At 43.2% G+C, this 15,919-nt stretch overlaps 1 protein-coding gene across 13 annotated transcripts in view; it reads left to right on the plus strand.

The window, feature by feature from the left end:
- Nucleotides 1-8,010, plus strand: part of LOC136942993 (transcription factor COE3-like) — a 65,885-nt gene extending 57,875 nt beyond the window's left edge. For 4 of the 13 annotated variants that reach the window (XM_067236092.1, XM_067236094.1, XM_067236095.1 and 1 more), the window contains exons 11-16: nucleotides 38-126; nucleotides 5,148-5,213; nucleotides 5,485-5,710; nucleotides 5,900-6,085; nucleotides 6,477-6,644; nucleotides 7,818-8,010. In XM_067236092.1, the coding sequence (XP_067092193.1) occupies nucleotides 38-126; nucleotides 5,148-5,213; nucleotides 5,485-5,710; nucleotides 5,900-6,085; nucleotides 6,477-6,644; nucleotides 7,818-7,849 (767 nt within the window). In that variant the 3' untranslated portion in view covers nucleotides 7,850-8,010. The remainder of the gene's footprint in view (nucleotides 1-37; nucleotides 127-5,147; nucleotides 5,214-5,484; nucleotides 5,711-5,899; nucleotides 6,086-6,476; nucleotides 6,645-7,817) is intronic. The other 9 variants (XM_067236097.1, XM_067236098.1, XM_067236099.1 and 6 more) reach the window with 3 other exon arrangements.
- Nucleotides 8,011-15,919: the final 7,909 nt, after the last annotated feature.

Below are 15,919 nucleotides of genomic sequence, written 5' to 3' on the forward strand. Positions count from 1 at the left end.
AGTCGTTATGCTGAATTGCCTTCCTCTTCTGTTCCAGCCCTGAATGAGCCGACCATCGACTATGGCTTCCAGAGGCTGCAGAAGGTCATCCCCAGGCACCCCGGTGACCCTGAAAGGTTACCAAAGGTAACTAACTCTAGAACAACTGCTTGTGTGAAGATAATGGTATATGCAGATATGCTCCCATGGTGAGGTAGACATGTGTGTCACAACAAATAATCCCCATGGTCTAATGGTAAACACTTTGGCCATATGAGTGGAAAACCCAGGGTTTGATCTCCATGCTAAGGTCCTGCTACACACATAGAGACTAAATGGACTTTTTGCAAAACAATAACAATCCAAGCAGCACCGTGACCTGCGAGTACACAAAGCCCAACCACAGACAAAGAAACAAAAACATAAAGCTTTACCAAACTGAAATGCTCACATGTGCCCCTTCGCCATCAGAGTAATGGTATTGGTTTTGTGAGGGGGTTAGGGGGAGGCGTAAACTCTCTGTGTGGTAAAATAGCTCAATCAGGCGTTTTCCTCTCCAGTAGTCTGAGGAGATGGTAATCTGGATAGAGCTCCACGTCTGTACCCTCATTACCCCACTCCTGTTTTCCTTTCATTTTCTACAGCTCGATTTGGTTTAATCTTTTGTTTACAGAACCGTGTGCCGTAAACCCCCTAGTCTTAGTTTGGCTAATAGATGAAGAACCTGCCTTTAATATGGGCTGGTTCTCACTGTTTTCTTTTTTAACGGAAGTAAAAGAGTAAAGAGCATTTTTGATTTTGGGCCGCACATGAGGAGCCTGCCATGTTGATGCATTTTAGAATGAAAAGCCAGAGACCAAGCAGCCACGCTTTTTTTAGTCACCAGAAATACTTTTTATTCCACTAATTCCATTTCAACTGAAGGCAATTTATTACTCTGCTTCAAACATTTCGATCCTGCTAATTTCCATATGCTGACTGGCATCCCAGATGCTTCAAGTGTAATATTATGACTGATTAGTTTGCTCAAATTCCCATGGCATCTACTAAAGTGGTGACCACCTCAGAGTTTTAATAATAGCGTAAAACCTTTTAAGACCTTATCTATTAAACCCCAGCATGCAACACAGCAATATCATTAACGTCCAACGGACAATTTAATAAAGAACAGACTGTGTGGTATGGTACGACCATGTCAATGTGCAGATATACGACAGCACAGTCAGTCTCTAGTACGGCAACTATATTATATGAAGTGCTTCAATTAGATAGTCCCCATGGAGACAGAAAACAACACCTGGACATGAAATGTTACTCTAATTTCAACTGTAAATGTGTAACAGCACAAAAAAAAGTCAAAGTCACTTTAATATCTGAAAGAGATACGCAACCTCTCTGGCCTGTCTCTGAGTCTCTATAGAGCCTTTTCAATTTAGCCAATAGATCACCAAACATGCAACACAGCTGACAATAATGTCAACACACACTTTAACAAAAGAGGCCATTTTATTTTTTCCCTCTTAGAATTAACCGCCTTTAGCAAAGACATTTTGACACTGAATCCAAGATAAGTCTCTTCAGGGTGCTTATTCCTAATATAGCCAGGTCTCCCAGCATAAGCATATAGCAATCACAGAGTGAGATGAAACCCTGCACTTCCAATAAACAACATAAATATTTGATTTGGTCTCTAATGGACCCAAATATGGGGTTCAGGGGGCATGTAAATGATCCCACCAAGTGATTCGTCATTGTTAAGCTTGCCATCTGAGGGTCGGCTCTTGGGGTCAAAAGCACATTTCCAATAAAAGCGCCTCTGGCTGGCTGGCATGTTAGGTTTGGAATGAGAACAGAAGCAGGCATATAGAGAACAGCCATTACTGGGTGCAGGTGAGGTGGGGAGACTCTATAAAAAGGAGATAAAGCTGGAGGACGTGTAGTATGCATTAGCAGAAAGGCAAATCGACACCGCTCCCTCCCTCCCCCCCTCCCTCCTCAATGACTTCACCCCCCAGTTGATAATATTACTGCACTATTGATTTCCACCAGCCTTTTCCCTTGGACCAGTAAGACACGTGGTAATTGTAAGGAGACAGAAAGCCAATACAGGAGCGCTCATGGATTGTAGGGGATGCACGCTAATATTGTTGCTACACAGAGAAAAATGGGGGGAAGCTGTCTCTGATTGAAGTTTACCTCGTAATTTTGAGACAACATCGCAGATGACAGGCTGACCCTTTGGGAGGAGCACGGATAAAAATTCAATGCAAAGTCCAGGGTGAATATGAAAGCAATAAGTGTGAGCAGTCAAGTGATGAGAAAGGAGATTGGTTTGTGGGCATGGCGTTAAGTGAACAGAGACTTCTGAATTCACCCTCCTTTTTAAGATCTTGTTATAAAACAATTTTCGATTCATAATATAAAAAAGACAATTTATAATACTATTTTGTGCCTTCCGGCAGTAATGGACAAATAGACTAGATATCACATTATATCACACTCAATTTCTCTCTTCTGTAACAAATTATATTCATTACGAAATTAAAAGCGGAAACTCAATATTGTTTTATTATTAACTTGATTGCTTTGGATTATTTTCTTTTTTTTCCAATTGAGCACAAAACTATTCTTTTCCAATTCTTTGTGTAATCCACAAGGAGAAAATATTACAAATGTGTTCATGTCAAGCAATTACCCATGTATTTAAATGAATCTCTCTTCCTGTGCTCTTTGAAGTACCTTCATCTAATGGCCCTATGCTTCTGAATGTATTCATTACCTCAGGCTAGAGCTAACAGAGTAATTGCCTTACAGTTTCATAATGGCATTAGCACTCCAAGCTACATAACCTAGCCCCCTTTATTAACTGTGATAATATAAGTACACAATCCCGGCTAATCTTGTGCTTGAGAAATCACAATTTGGCGGTTTTTAGACCACAGAGCTGTCATGTAAAACATGTAATATACCACATCATTTGTCATGCAAAAACTCAGATCATGTGTGCCGTCGTATGTCTTCATGAATTTAGATGAGCTGTTATGTTTACTCTCACATTTTGTACAGTTGTTGAACGCGAGATCCCTGTGTAAAACAACAAATGGAGAAATATCCGTCATGCCTTTGTCACAGAACACCAGAGATCATTTCACTGCTTTAATTGTTTCCATTTAACATGATGTCTTCTCATATGTCTCCATGACAAGAAAGCCAATTACACTTATGCTGAAGTAGTATACAGATTTACATGGAAATGCCCTCAGAACACTATTCCACTGCTAATCGTATTCACAGCGTGAGCTGATACGCGTGAAAGCGTCTCGTCGGAAGCAAACAAACTCCTGCGTTGATTGGGAACAGCACTTCTCATCATCCCTGGATATGACTAGGCCCCCACTTAAGCATAGCCTTGCGAGTCAGCTTGGTTAGTTAAGACACCACGCGGTAAACGACAGATTAAGGATGAGAGGCAATATCGTTTTCTCCCTCTCTTTTTTTCCAGCTGTCCTTATGTTGCCGCTACAAAGTACCATATGGACGACGAGGGAGAGGACGTTCACAGAGAATGAAACATGGCTCGCGAACGTGACAGTCTTAATTGCTGTAATTGTTGTTTAAAATTGAGAGCCATGTAGAAGATCTTGAAATATGATAGAATAGATTATTGGTAATTATTAACTGCAGAAAAAAATGAAAGAAAACCACTTTATCTCACTCAGCGAGCGAGAAGAGAAATCTGCTCCGCCTGATGAGAACACATCAAGACAGCTGGTCCTCTCATTTAGTGTACCTGCCTTACGACAACCATAATTCTTTATTTGTATGCAAACTAGATGCATGCAACGTTGAGCATACACACCAATTTCAGAGGTAAAAGCCCATTCTAACAGCCACCCATCCGGTAACTTGGGGTGGATTAAGCGATATGTTTCTATAAGAGAGCATGGCAGACGCTGGAAGTGGCTTCCACAGTGATTCATCTTGATAAATCAAGGACTCGGAGAGAGATATGCTCTTCAGGATGAAAGGGGGCCCATACACACTCCATACACACTCCATAAGCTACGCCTTGGAAATGCAGGCCAAGTCTTGGAGGCCGCTGTTTGAAGGCGTGAAGGCTGTGTTTACATTCATTTACGGCAGCTGCCGTTTTAATCCAAGACTGCTATTGCCAAGTGATGGAACACTTCAGACAAATTACTGAGGCCCGCGAGAGAAAACATGGGGAATGTGGGAAGAAAACAAAGTCCATCTGAGGTGTTTCTAGTGACAGATCTGCATTGCTTTTAACCGGGTCGCTTCTGACGGGAACGTCAGCTTATTCACGGTGATACAGCAGGTGACAACAAACAGGCGTTTCCAAGCCCACCTCGAGCTATATCGGAAACGTCCCTTTGTCACATTAGATACACCTAAATGAGGGAGACGGCTCTCATTGAGCATATTTCTTACGGCATCGTTCGAAACAAAAGCAGTTCTGGTTCTGGGGTTTAATTGTAAATGTTCAATTCAACGTGCAGATAAAGAACACAAACAGGCCAAGCCACAAGGCTGGAACAGGGGAGGGAGCACTGGATCTGGGGCCAACTCATTTTCAGTTGTCAAAAAACCAAAGCAACATAGCTAATCCTCATTGTCAAGCAGGGGCAAGCATGCAGACATGGATAAGACCCCATCCTGTGCATCCATGTCCCCCAAGGCACAAGCACCCTGCTCTCTTTGGATGGGAAGTCATTTGTGAAGTCCTTTACAACAGCCAGTCAAAGAGGTTAATTGAAAAATTCCTTAATGTCATTACGACAAAACTAGATTAACCCGGGCTAATTCACTTTATTGTTCTGAAGAAAGAGGGCTCGGCATTGAACTCAGGAGTAAACGCAAGACTCTGAAATTAAGGGTGAGGTGTTGTTTTAAAGGACTACGCCGGTTTAATTAAGATATGGAACATTATTCATTGCTCCCTGTGGTTCTAGAGACCAAAGAGTAAGTGGACAAACAAGAGTACTGGTTTCTCTCAATTCAGGGTTGTATTTAGTTACCGTACCACTGAACACACCTAAGTGATACTGGCTGTAACGGTTCTAGTACTGTGGTGCCGCTTTTTGCACAGCTATATGGAGAGTAATACTTTATTAAGTCATGTACAATTTCCTTTTCGTCTATTTCAGGAGGTCTTACTGAAAAGAGCTGCTGACCTGGTTGAAGCTCTATATGGGATGCCACATAATAACCAGGTATGTAGATCAACTTGATGTTAAATGTTTCTCTGGACAAAGATTTGCACAAAAAACCCCCCACATCAAATAAAATCACAGGGAACCTTTTTGAAATTGCATGGAGGATGAATATCAGAGATGGACCTTCACTTCTCCATTGATTATTTGCATGGGTAAACTGACAGGAGCGATGCATCAAACAAGGCCCGGACAAAGAAGCAGCCACACAGTGTGACAGTTGAAATGTAAATAACCCAACTTCCTTGTGTCTCCCCACTCGCTGTCCCAGGAGATTATCCTGAAGCGGGCAGCTGACATTGCTGAGGCCCTGTACAGCGTACCCCGCAACCACAACCAGATCCCCTCACTCGCCAACACCGCCTCCCATGGCATGATGGGAGTTAACTCCTTTGGCAGCCAGCTAGCCGTCAACGTGTCCGAGTCACAGGGGAACGACCAAGGTTGGTGGACCACAACCACTGCATCTACTTTACCCCCTCATTCAGATAAAGCAGGTAGAGGAGACACGTGGCTCACACTTTAGCTTCACATCATGTGAACTCTCATTTAATCTGCATCATAAGTGATTGTGGAAGCAACTTTGCTTTCCAACAAATACCAAAAGTGGAAGCGGAGGGAAGGCCCCTCCGTCTCTAACCAGCCTCTCCTCCTTCCTCTCTCGCGCTCTCTCTCCGTCTGTCCAGTGGGGTACAGCCGGAACACCAGCAGTGTGTCCCCTCGTGGGTACATCTCCAGCAGCACCCCCCAGCAGTCGAGCTACAACACCGTCAGCAACAGTATGAACGGCTACGGAAATGCTGGCATGAACCTGGGAGTGCCCAGCTCTCCCGGCTTCCTCAACGGATCCTCTGCCAACTCCCCATATGGAAGTGAGTAGCAGCCCAGCTAGCCCAGCTAGCGCCCCCCCCCCCCCATCCGCATAGCTTTGCCGTGCCCAGATTAGCTCTTTGCTGTTACGACATCATTTATGGCCTGTTTACAATATTGGGCAGTCTACGTTGGGTTTACATCGTTTTCTGGCCGCTGCGCTTAGTTTACGCAGGCCAAGAATCGATGTACATATGCTTATTTCCTCCTTTCCAAAAGAGCTCCTTTTGTGGTATTTTTAGAGTAAGATATTATTGATAAGGACAGACTGTAGTGCTATTTGATGTGGTGAGCCAGCCCTTGGCTATAGTGGTGTACACTGTCTCACAGCACGATCCCACTCTCTCCCCCCCCCCCCCCCCCCCCTTTTTTTCTCCCCTATCGTCTCCGCAGTTAAACAAAAGAGCGCCTTTGCCCCTGTGGTCCGACCCCAGGCCTCCCCACCCCCCTCCTGCACCAGCGCCAACGGCAACGGACTGCAAGGTGAGCCCCCCTCACCCCCCCATCCCTTCCCTACGGACTACTGGTCAGATACCGCTGCTCAGGCCTCAGTCCGGTTCGGTGAGGGACTAATCATTACAAATATGCATTTTGACAATCTACACCCATCACTACACACATGCACACACACGCACACACGCACACACAAACACACACATGCGGGAGTACAAATGAATCTTCTCGGAGGTCGTAGGGAAACACCTTCCCAGAATTGTTTTAGTAATTATGTTTATTAGGTTTTGTGCGTGTGTCATGACCAACATGATTGCTTTGAAAACAAGCTTAGCCATAGTGTGTGCCCCAAGATTAATAACATTGGGCTTAATGAAGTGGGAAATTAAAGTTCATCTTGCTGCACGTTCATACTTATTAATACATGTTGTGCAGAAATTAATGAGCAATGCCTTGCCATCATCTGTGCTGGCAAACTTAAAAGCATTTCAACCATGACTCCAAAAATACTGAGAGCAATATAATAATATTTAATTCCGGTACCTTACTAGCCTAGTAGTTAAAATGTGTGAAAATAGTGAGTATATAAACTGTGGGCAAGGTACAGTTGCTAATGATATCCTAGCAGATGGTCTTGGTGAAGGAGAGGAAACTACCTTTTGATCTAATCTATGCTGTTTTAGATAATGACTCTGAAATGGGGCTTAGTGAGTGAGGAACTGGAGGTATAAAGTCGTGGTGGGAGGCGGATGGGGGTGGGGGGCTGAGTATAGAGTGTGTTAGAGTGTCTAGTCTAGTCCTTTCACTGAGCAGGGAGGAGGAGGGCTGTACTGTAGCATGGCATTGTGGGAAGTGACCATGTTGTTGCTTTAGCGCTGCCGTGGCCCAGTCTCCAGGGAGTCTGGGCCACTGTTTGCCATTACCCCAACGCCAGGAGAAATATCACACATAGCAAGACTGGCGTGCTGGGGGCTGAAATGTCAGAGCAAGAGGGAGGTTTTGAAGCTCTCCTGTTAGGAAGGCGTACACTCGCACACTGACGCACATGACAAACACATAAGCATGCACACCCACACACACACACACACACACACACACACACACACACACACACACACACACACACACACATGCAGACTCACAAATACAAACAGACATACACACATACAAAGGCACACACAATTACACGCATGATTTCAACATGTTTACTGTGTATGGTCTGTCATATAAAATACATATCTTCTGTAGCACCTGTCTAAAATGTCATTTCTTTTTTTCCAGCTATGTCCGGCCTGGTTGTTCCTCCGATGTAAATGCACTTTCCCCTTCTCAAACACCAGTCTACCCCCCCACCCCCCAAAAAAAACACACACACATACACACACACAGACACAGGACGCCCCTTTAGCACACAAAGAAAATGCTGGTGTAGTCTATAGTCAAAAGCGTATTCTGTTTGTAATGAAGATGGGTGGGGGGGGGGGGGGGGGGGGGGGGGGGGGAAGAACAAACAACATTCTTATAAAGACATTTTCACAAATTCGAATTTTGGACCTGTAAAGGATTTCATGAGGACCACCATTTTAGTGACCAATATTTTTTGTTGCTCATTTTCCATTTTATCAACCTTGAAGAGGACAAAGGACGATGAAGTGTTTATTTTGTATACCTGTTGGGTTGTACTTTTGCCTCGGCTCTTTCCCCTGAACCACACATACTGTACTGGAAGGAACTCTGTGGACTAAACAGTTGGTTTTAATGTAAACACTGATGTACAGTACATTTACCTATGAACTTGTTTGCCTCAGAAATTGTTTTCTGTTTCAACTATCTTTTAATAGATTCACAACAGTTGTGTGTCTTTCTAATGTGACTTTTTTGTATTTTTATGTGTGAGAAAATACACCGGGGCCAAGAAAGTTTGAATTTCAACTGGAAAATATATGAAATATATAATGTAGAAAATCAATCATAAAATACAACACTTACAAATTAAATGGGGAGGGGTTGAGTGGGCAAGATTGTATCCTGATTCATTCCTGCATTTTAAATTAAATTTGTAATTTATTGTAGCTAGAAATCATCTTCAAAAGTAAAACAATTCTCTTGGATTCAACCAGAACACTGGCGTGTATAGAACGCTTGGCTCTGTTGATGAAAAACTATGTACTTCCATGTCTAGAGCTTCCTTTTAAGCAAGTGTGTTTTGCCATGTTTTTCAACCCTTTTGCTAGCACTGTATATTAATGCGTTCTTAGGCTACTGTGAAGTCTGTTTCTTGTTGACGAGGGCCATCCTCTTCCCTCTAGCTCCAATTCCCTTATGTGTTTTATATGTGGTATAAATTGTAGACTATTGTGATATTGCCAAACTTGTGCTAAATATTTATACATCTGTCTTTTCCATGTTATTTTAGACCAACAAAAAACATTTAAAGTAAAATGAAATTCCATTGAACATGTAGGAGTTAATTAGAGAATAGTGCATTGTCATATTTCTGTTCAAATACACACTTGCGCTCACTGAGGGGACATTTTGTAACATATCAACTATAAATATTGTATTTATCTTGGAAATTTTGTATATTGCTTTTCATTATGTATGTATTAATCGTCATGCCCTTAATATAGTGATGCAGCACAGAGAATTCAGCCAAGAACTGTTGCCTTCATTTGTTTCTTTTGTATTTGATGAAATGCAATGTTCATATATTTCACATGTATCCTCAAGTTTTTGTTACTCTGTCAAGACTCTCTGTCCATTTTTTTTAAAGGGGAAGTCAAACTTCATTGTTTATTTTTATATTGATTTTAAATTATCTATACAGACCATTTTGGAGAAAACTTTGTTGGTTGTATTGTCAAATAAATTGTTTGTGACCCATATGATAGTTGTTAAGATCCAATAGAGACTAATGTGCATGAGGGACAACCTTGGGGGAAGAAACTCCATTTGTGGTTGTATTTTCTTTCTGTTTTGTAGAATGTATAGAAGTCATTTTTACTCACCACTTATGACTCTGCCACATAGCTTAAATGTGTTTACAGGGAAGAAAATTCAAAATGTCAACATTTGGAATGGAAACAGAAATGAATAAGTGATGTTTTATTAAAGTTTTCAGTAAAAAAATTATAGTTCCTAAACTGTGGACTTTTTCAGTGATCTGTCTGACTAGAAAACAAAAGCATACTGTTTCCTCGCATGTCATAAAAGTCCATTTAATTTCCCCCCAAAAGTTAAATGAGTATTCTGTTCCATATTCTCTTATAGCTAAAGATTCTGACTTTGAGATGTATTCCTATTGATCTTTACATCGGCATCTCACTTCAGTGGTGCTGTTAAATGCATTGCAGCCCTTTCATAAATACTGCAGGCTTTTTATTCAAAGTGCCCGAAATGGGGCCCATTCAAATCCCTCATTTCATTGCATTAAGCCACCAAGTTAATAAAGAATCAATACATTGAAAGAGCAAGGTTATCCTTTGTCTATAAGGGTTGGTATCGTTTTGAACCTCTCATAGTTTGAAAGCTGAAAGGGGACCCCTGTGAAATCTATACTCATCAAGTGGGTCAAACAGAGAGATAGTGGAGTGATGGGGAAGAATACTGCCTCTCCTTTAAAACAACGAAATATCTTATCTGGCTTCCTGAGTGCTTGCTGAGACCAGGTCAGAAAATGTCAATTTCTCATCAACAGCAACATTGTCCATGGCCACCTCGCCTTTTAATGCACAATTAAGGCGATGCAAGTTGAGTAGCAATCAGCATATCACAGCTAATTATGTCACCAGCTTGCATGGATCTCGTGGTGGGGGAGATAGTGCAGGCGTTGCTGATAGTGTGAGGGGTAGATACGCACACGAGCAATTCAATTTTCGACCGCAAACGCCTTGTGCTTCCAAACATTCCCTCGATAATCCAATGTGTCTGATAACAATAGTGAACGCACCTGCTTCCTGACAAAGCACTATCCGTTTCAGATACACAGACACAGTTCTGGATCCATGGTCGTGCTTACTGCTGTTTCGCCTCAATTCAATGACTTAATCTATCTACTGTAGAGCAAAGCCAGGCTGCAGCCTGGTGTCCAGTCTGTACCTTTTTAATGAGCAATCTTATTCCTCATATTAACTGAGTCCGATTTGTTGTTATCCAATCCAACTTTGTATTTATATCTCGACAACAGAGGGTTTCTTCTATACATCTTTGAGTTCCTTCATGAACACCTCCACCTGTACAATCCCTGTTACCATGCCCAGCGTTACCAAGCTGTAGACGCATAGCGAGATTAAGACCGATGTTCTTGGCCAGGTCTGACTGTCCTCTGTATCCATGTCCACAGCCTCATCCCCGGCCTCAGCCCGGCCTCGCCACTCAATCATGGTGAGAGCCTCTTTATTGGAGAACCCTAATGGCCACCCTCCACCATGATCTTAATGTGTGCATTAAATATTTATAAATCCTGAGTCAATAACGCCTCATAAGCAGGGCCCAGTCAAGCCTCCCCCGCCCCTCGTACACCCCCAGACCATGTGGCCACCGCTCTCTCAAAACAGCCAGAGGTCAAGGGGTCACGCAATCAAAGGAGAGCAAGGCTCGCTACATCCATATGTTGCCACTCTTATCAAGACTTTGCTCAATAGCGGTTATCTGTCAAAGGAAAGAAATATTGAAAGCGTTATCGATCTTGAGTAGCCTTGTGCAGCCCAGGGCCAGGCTTCTAACATCTGCTCATGCATTGTTATATTTCAGGAAAACCCACTCTCAATAACACACACGCACACATACTGTAAGAGGGAGCTAGTTTATCTTCTGTCTTTGCTACACATTGCTGTGCACTAACCAGTCCTGTTAGTAGGGAATGAGGGCTACTGCAGACTAGACCCGTGTGCCTGTCCTGTACTTTTCCTCCGATGCATATATGTAGATGTGTGAGTCAGGCGTTATGTATGGCCATATCCGCTGTTCAGGTGAAAGATTGTGCTCTGGTGATAGCGCTTCACAAAAGCACCCGCTGGACAATGAGCCAGTCAATGGAGAGCCCTAGTTGAAAGGGGCCACAATGGCTGAGCACGCTGGGAATTGGGCTGGATGATATAAAGGAATGAAACCTTCATTGAGGCCATGGAGGACAAGCATTCAGAAAAGGGGTTTTGTTTGGTGTTTTATCAATCCACAGTTTCCCAAGAGGAAAAACAATTCAAACTGACCTTAAAAGAGAATATTACCTTACACACCCACTCCCTGTGCAAGACTTATTCAGCCGCTTATACAGTATGTTCGACTGTTCAATTGCAGAAGGGTGTAGGTTTATTGTCTTTGTTCCTTTCTGTGGGCAGTGGTTACATGTCAAGACAGACCATACTCCCCCCCCCCCCCCCCCCCCCCCCCCCACAACCTGTACGGTTTCATATATAGAAACACAACTTTACTTTACAGAATATACTCAATAAATAAGTGTAAATGCACACAGCATCTGCATACCCAAACTACTGTATTATGACATTACTTGTGCAAGCTCACTTATAATTTTGTATATATTTATGCATTTTATATAGGCTTATGTGATGTCAATGCTTACTAAATAATACTGTATCATTCTCACTATGAAGGCTCAAGACAGACAGCATGACCTCTTTCACTGAAGCACATTAGCTCAGTGTCTGGCTCCCTGTGAATCAGTCCATCAGATAAGACCTTAGTCCCATATCTACAACCCATTCTGAGTCAGCTTAGACAGGAACAACTCCAGATCCATACAAAGATTCCTTCTTCCCTCTTTGCGAAAGAGATGGGATGAGCAAAGTATCCCAGCGCTCAAAATCCATTAAACTTGTATTTGGGTGTCATTTGATACTTCATCAATGATGTATTGCATTTCAAACCCACAAATGCCGGATTAACCCCTGGCAGAGACTTTCACTGTATTTCCCCTCTACTGTCTAAAGTTTGTTCTGTCCAGGGGTGCACACAGTGCAGAAACCATGGTCAAAAAGTGTTAGGCAACTGTGATAAACTAATATCACTTCAGCTCTGTTCTCTGCCACAGTCAACCACACAGAGGTCCTTTCATAGCTCCCCTCTGTAGTGCTTTGTCCACTAGTTCTGGATATGATATCATCTATTAATAATGTATTGGCAATGGATTACATAAAAAGAGAGCAGAAATAACATCCAATATTCATGCCCCCCGAGCTTGACTGTGTCCAATCCGTTTGGCCTATAAAACCTTAGCCCCATTTCCATATCCGCTGTGGGTCGCGACAGGTCTGCCGCACAAAGACTCACAGAACAGCTCAACTCAGGAAAAGGGCTGTAAAAATTGGGTGGATTTCTGAACCCTTATGAAACAGCCCCCTTGGAAAAAAAAGAGAAAAAAAGACCTTTTCCGATTTCAGCGCCTGTGAAAAACTTGGTAGTGTATTTCCCTCTTTAATTGTGCCACTTGAGAAATTGACGTGCCTCCGAAACATGGCATGAATCTCACAGTTATTGCAGTCCCCTTGGCGGGGAATGTTGATACAACATCTGCATGCTATAGAAAGTAATGGAAGTAGCAGAGGTGGCAGCTGCAAAGCTACAGGAAGTGTGCCATTTTCGGGCAGCACTGCTGTGAGAACCAATAAACTGCCATCCTGGTCCTGCATTCGACTCTGATTGTGAGGACACCATGACAAACAGGGCGGGTCTGAGACTGGTACATGCTGGGGGATGACAGCTCTTGTTTGATAGTCAATAAGGCTCATTAGCAGAAAAAATGGAGGAGCACAAATGTGGAGATTAAATGGCTTTAGAATGGGTCCTGCTCATGGCCTATTCTCACAGGAGCCTTAACCATGGCTATTACCTCATATTTTCTTCCAAACATTATCCACTTAAATCCTTGTGAAATTGTCCCATTTCCTATGCCTACCCACCTTGTACAAAGACACTTGCCATTTAACGAGGGCAATCTTTGCATTCAAAAAGTTCAACCTCTTTAAATATACATAGGAACCTTTGCAAACTTTCTACACCAGACACAAGCGCTCCCCTGCAGCCTCTCTTACAGTCTCCCACCTGAAAGCAGTACAGAGGAAGTGTCTCTCCATCTCATGGAAGAAACGGCCAACAAAGTAGTGTGTAAGAGCCTTTCCCTAAAGGGTCCTTGTCACGCCGTGCCAAACCTCTGTGATTATCGTTGTTTCTGCAGAGAGTGTCCATGCCTGCCAATACTGCTGTTCCATAAATGAATTTGGCCCCTCGTCAACAAATTACCTAACACGCAGAACTGTGTATGTGTCACATCCAATTCCAACTCACTGGCTTTGGTGGAGTGTGTGTCGGCAGGAGGACTTAATCATCAATCGTCAATCATAATAAGTGAAACACGTTGCTATCTTTTTTTTGGGGTTGAATAACTACAGAACTTAAGGAAGAGAGGGAGGTGTTAGAACTTGTCACATTTGATTGGGACGGTAGGTGTATTTTTATTTCAGCTGATGTATGGTTTAATTAACTGGTCTTGGCAACTCTGAGATGGCACAGGTTCCCAGTGACATACAGAACTCCAGCATGGATTTGATGATCAAATGTCTCCAATTTAAGCATTATCTTTGCAGGGTTTATATTAAAAAATATATAAAAAAATGTGCGGAGAATTACTAAAATGTGCTTTCTCATTCCTTGGTATTCTGTGGCAATAATTTCCCAATGTTGATCGATACAGACCAATTATTTAATCTTGTCTCTATCTAATCAATGATACAACATTGCACATGAAACCTACGAAGGGTGACTAGCAACTACAAATATCAGTTCTAGATCAATCCCATAGCATATATCCTAATAAGTAAATATGTAGCATGCCGCGCCAGGATGCATTGCTCGGCTCCAAGCTCATATTTTCCCTCTCTCGCTCCCAGTCCTGCTACAGTCCACTCCTCTCAGGGCCGTCATATAGATCGGAGTCTGTCGGGGGCCAGAGGCGCTGACAGAGCCCAGATGCTCCCAGTCTGTCTGGGGGACTGGGGAGACTGGTGCCATGGGGTCCTGGAGCCTGTGAAGTGCCGCCCCTTGGTCAACATGAGCGAGGCTAGACCTGCACTTTCTCCAGTCTGAGACACTCAAGTTCCCGTTCTGACAACGAGGCTGTGGTCATAGATTGATACGTAAAGGAATACACACACACATGCACACACACGTAATGTATGGCTGCTCATCAAACGTAATTACCAGGGCTTGGAACAACACACGCTTGTGGTCACGCTGACACACACAAACACACGCAATTATAAACAAACCATAATATGTTACCAGCGAATATAAATAAAATGGTTTCGGTTGCAGCCAATCCTGCATGGATACGAACACTTCGACAAACTTTGTCTTTGTTGTTTACTAGTTTGTAACTTATCTGAAAGACTGACAATGAGGGGGCTGGGAGGCAACCTTACTCACTTTTAATCAAAGTTTTCCCATTAGTGTACTGGGCGTCTTTGTTGGGGTGTTTCTTTGTTCAAAGGAGACAAAGGCCCCATCTGACTCCTGCTCCCTAAGAACACAACCATCATTACAGCAGCATCAAAGTATGCCGTGTTGTTGAAAACCCCTGTTCCTCTTTGAAAGAACGGCTGGACTGTGGTAGTGTGTGTCGGTATTAGATGCTGCAATGGCAGCTGTTGTGGCTGGGCTGCGTGGTGCCGTGGTGTCAGGGCCTTTGAGGCCATCCCAGCCCCGACCCGACAGCGGGGGAGGAAACCCGATAGCCCTGCCAAGCCCGCTCTAACGTCTGCGCGTCTGACAGAAGGACATAGCCATATCTGCTCGGCTAACACTCCTCTGGCAGTGAAGTGGCATTACTCTCTGTTTGGGATGGACGGTGAGTTAAAGAGGTGCATATGTGCTTTACGGTTTGCATTTGCTCGCATTTCTTGGCATCCAGCGGTGTGCTTGAACGCTACAATGGGAAGGGGCTGTTTGTGAAGTACATTTGCAGGACTAATGGGCTGTGCCATGTAAGAAAGTAGCAGGTGAGCAGACTATAAGTTCTTCAGGAGATAATAATGCTACAAGTAATTAGAGGGGTACTAGGGGGGGACTAGAGTGGGAGAGTTGGGAGCAAAGTGTGTGTATTTGATGTGGGGGAAGAAAATTACTCTATAATGAGAAAGGGTGGCAGGATATGAGATGAGAAGCCGGGAGTTGGAGACAGGATATAACTTATGAGATGGAAGCGGTAGAGAACGTTGTTGTATAAGCTCAAATGTTTTTTACAACTATCAGCCATGATTAATACAGTCTGACCAGATCACTGCACTGCAGTGAACATTCTGAAAGCCAACTACCATACCCTCTGTCTTTGTGAGGTTCTAATGTGTGTGTCTGTGTGTGAGTGTGAGAGA

Source organism: Osmerus mordax, chromosome 5, assembly GCF_038355195.1.
Source record: "Osmerus mordax isolate fOsmMor3 chromosome 5, fOsmMor3.pri, whole genome shotgun sequence".
In the NCBI taxonomy this organism is placed as follows: Eukaryota; Metazoa; Chordata; class Actinopteri; order Osmeriformes; family Osmeridae; genus Osmerus; species Osmerus mordax.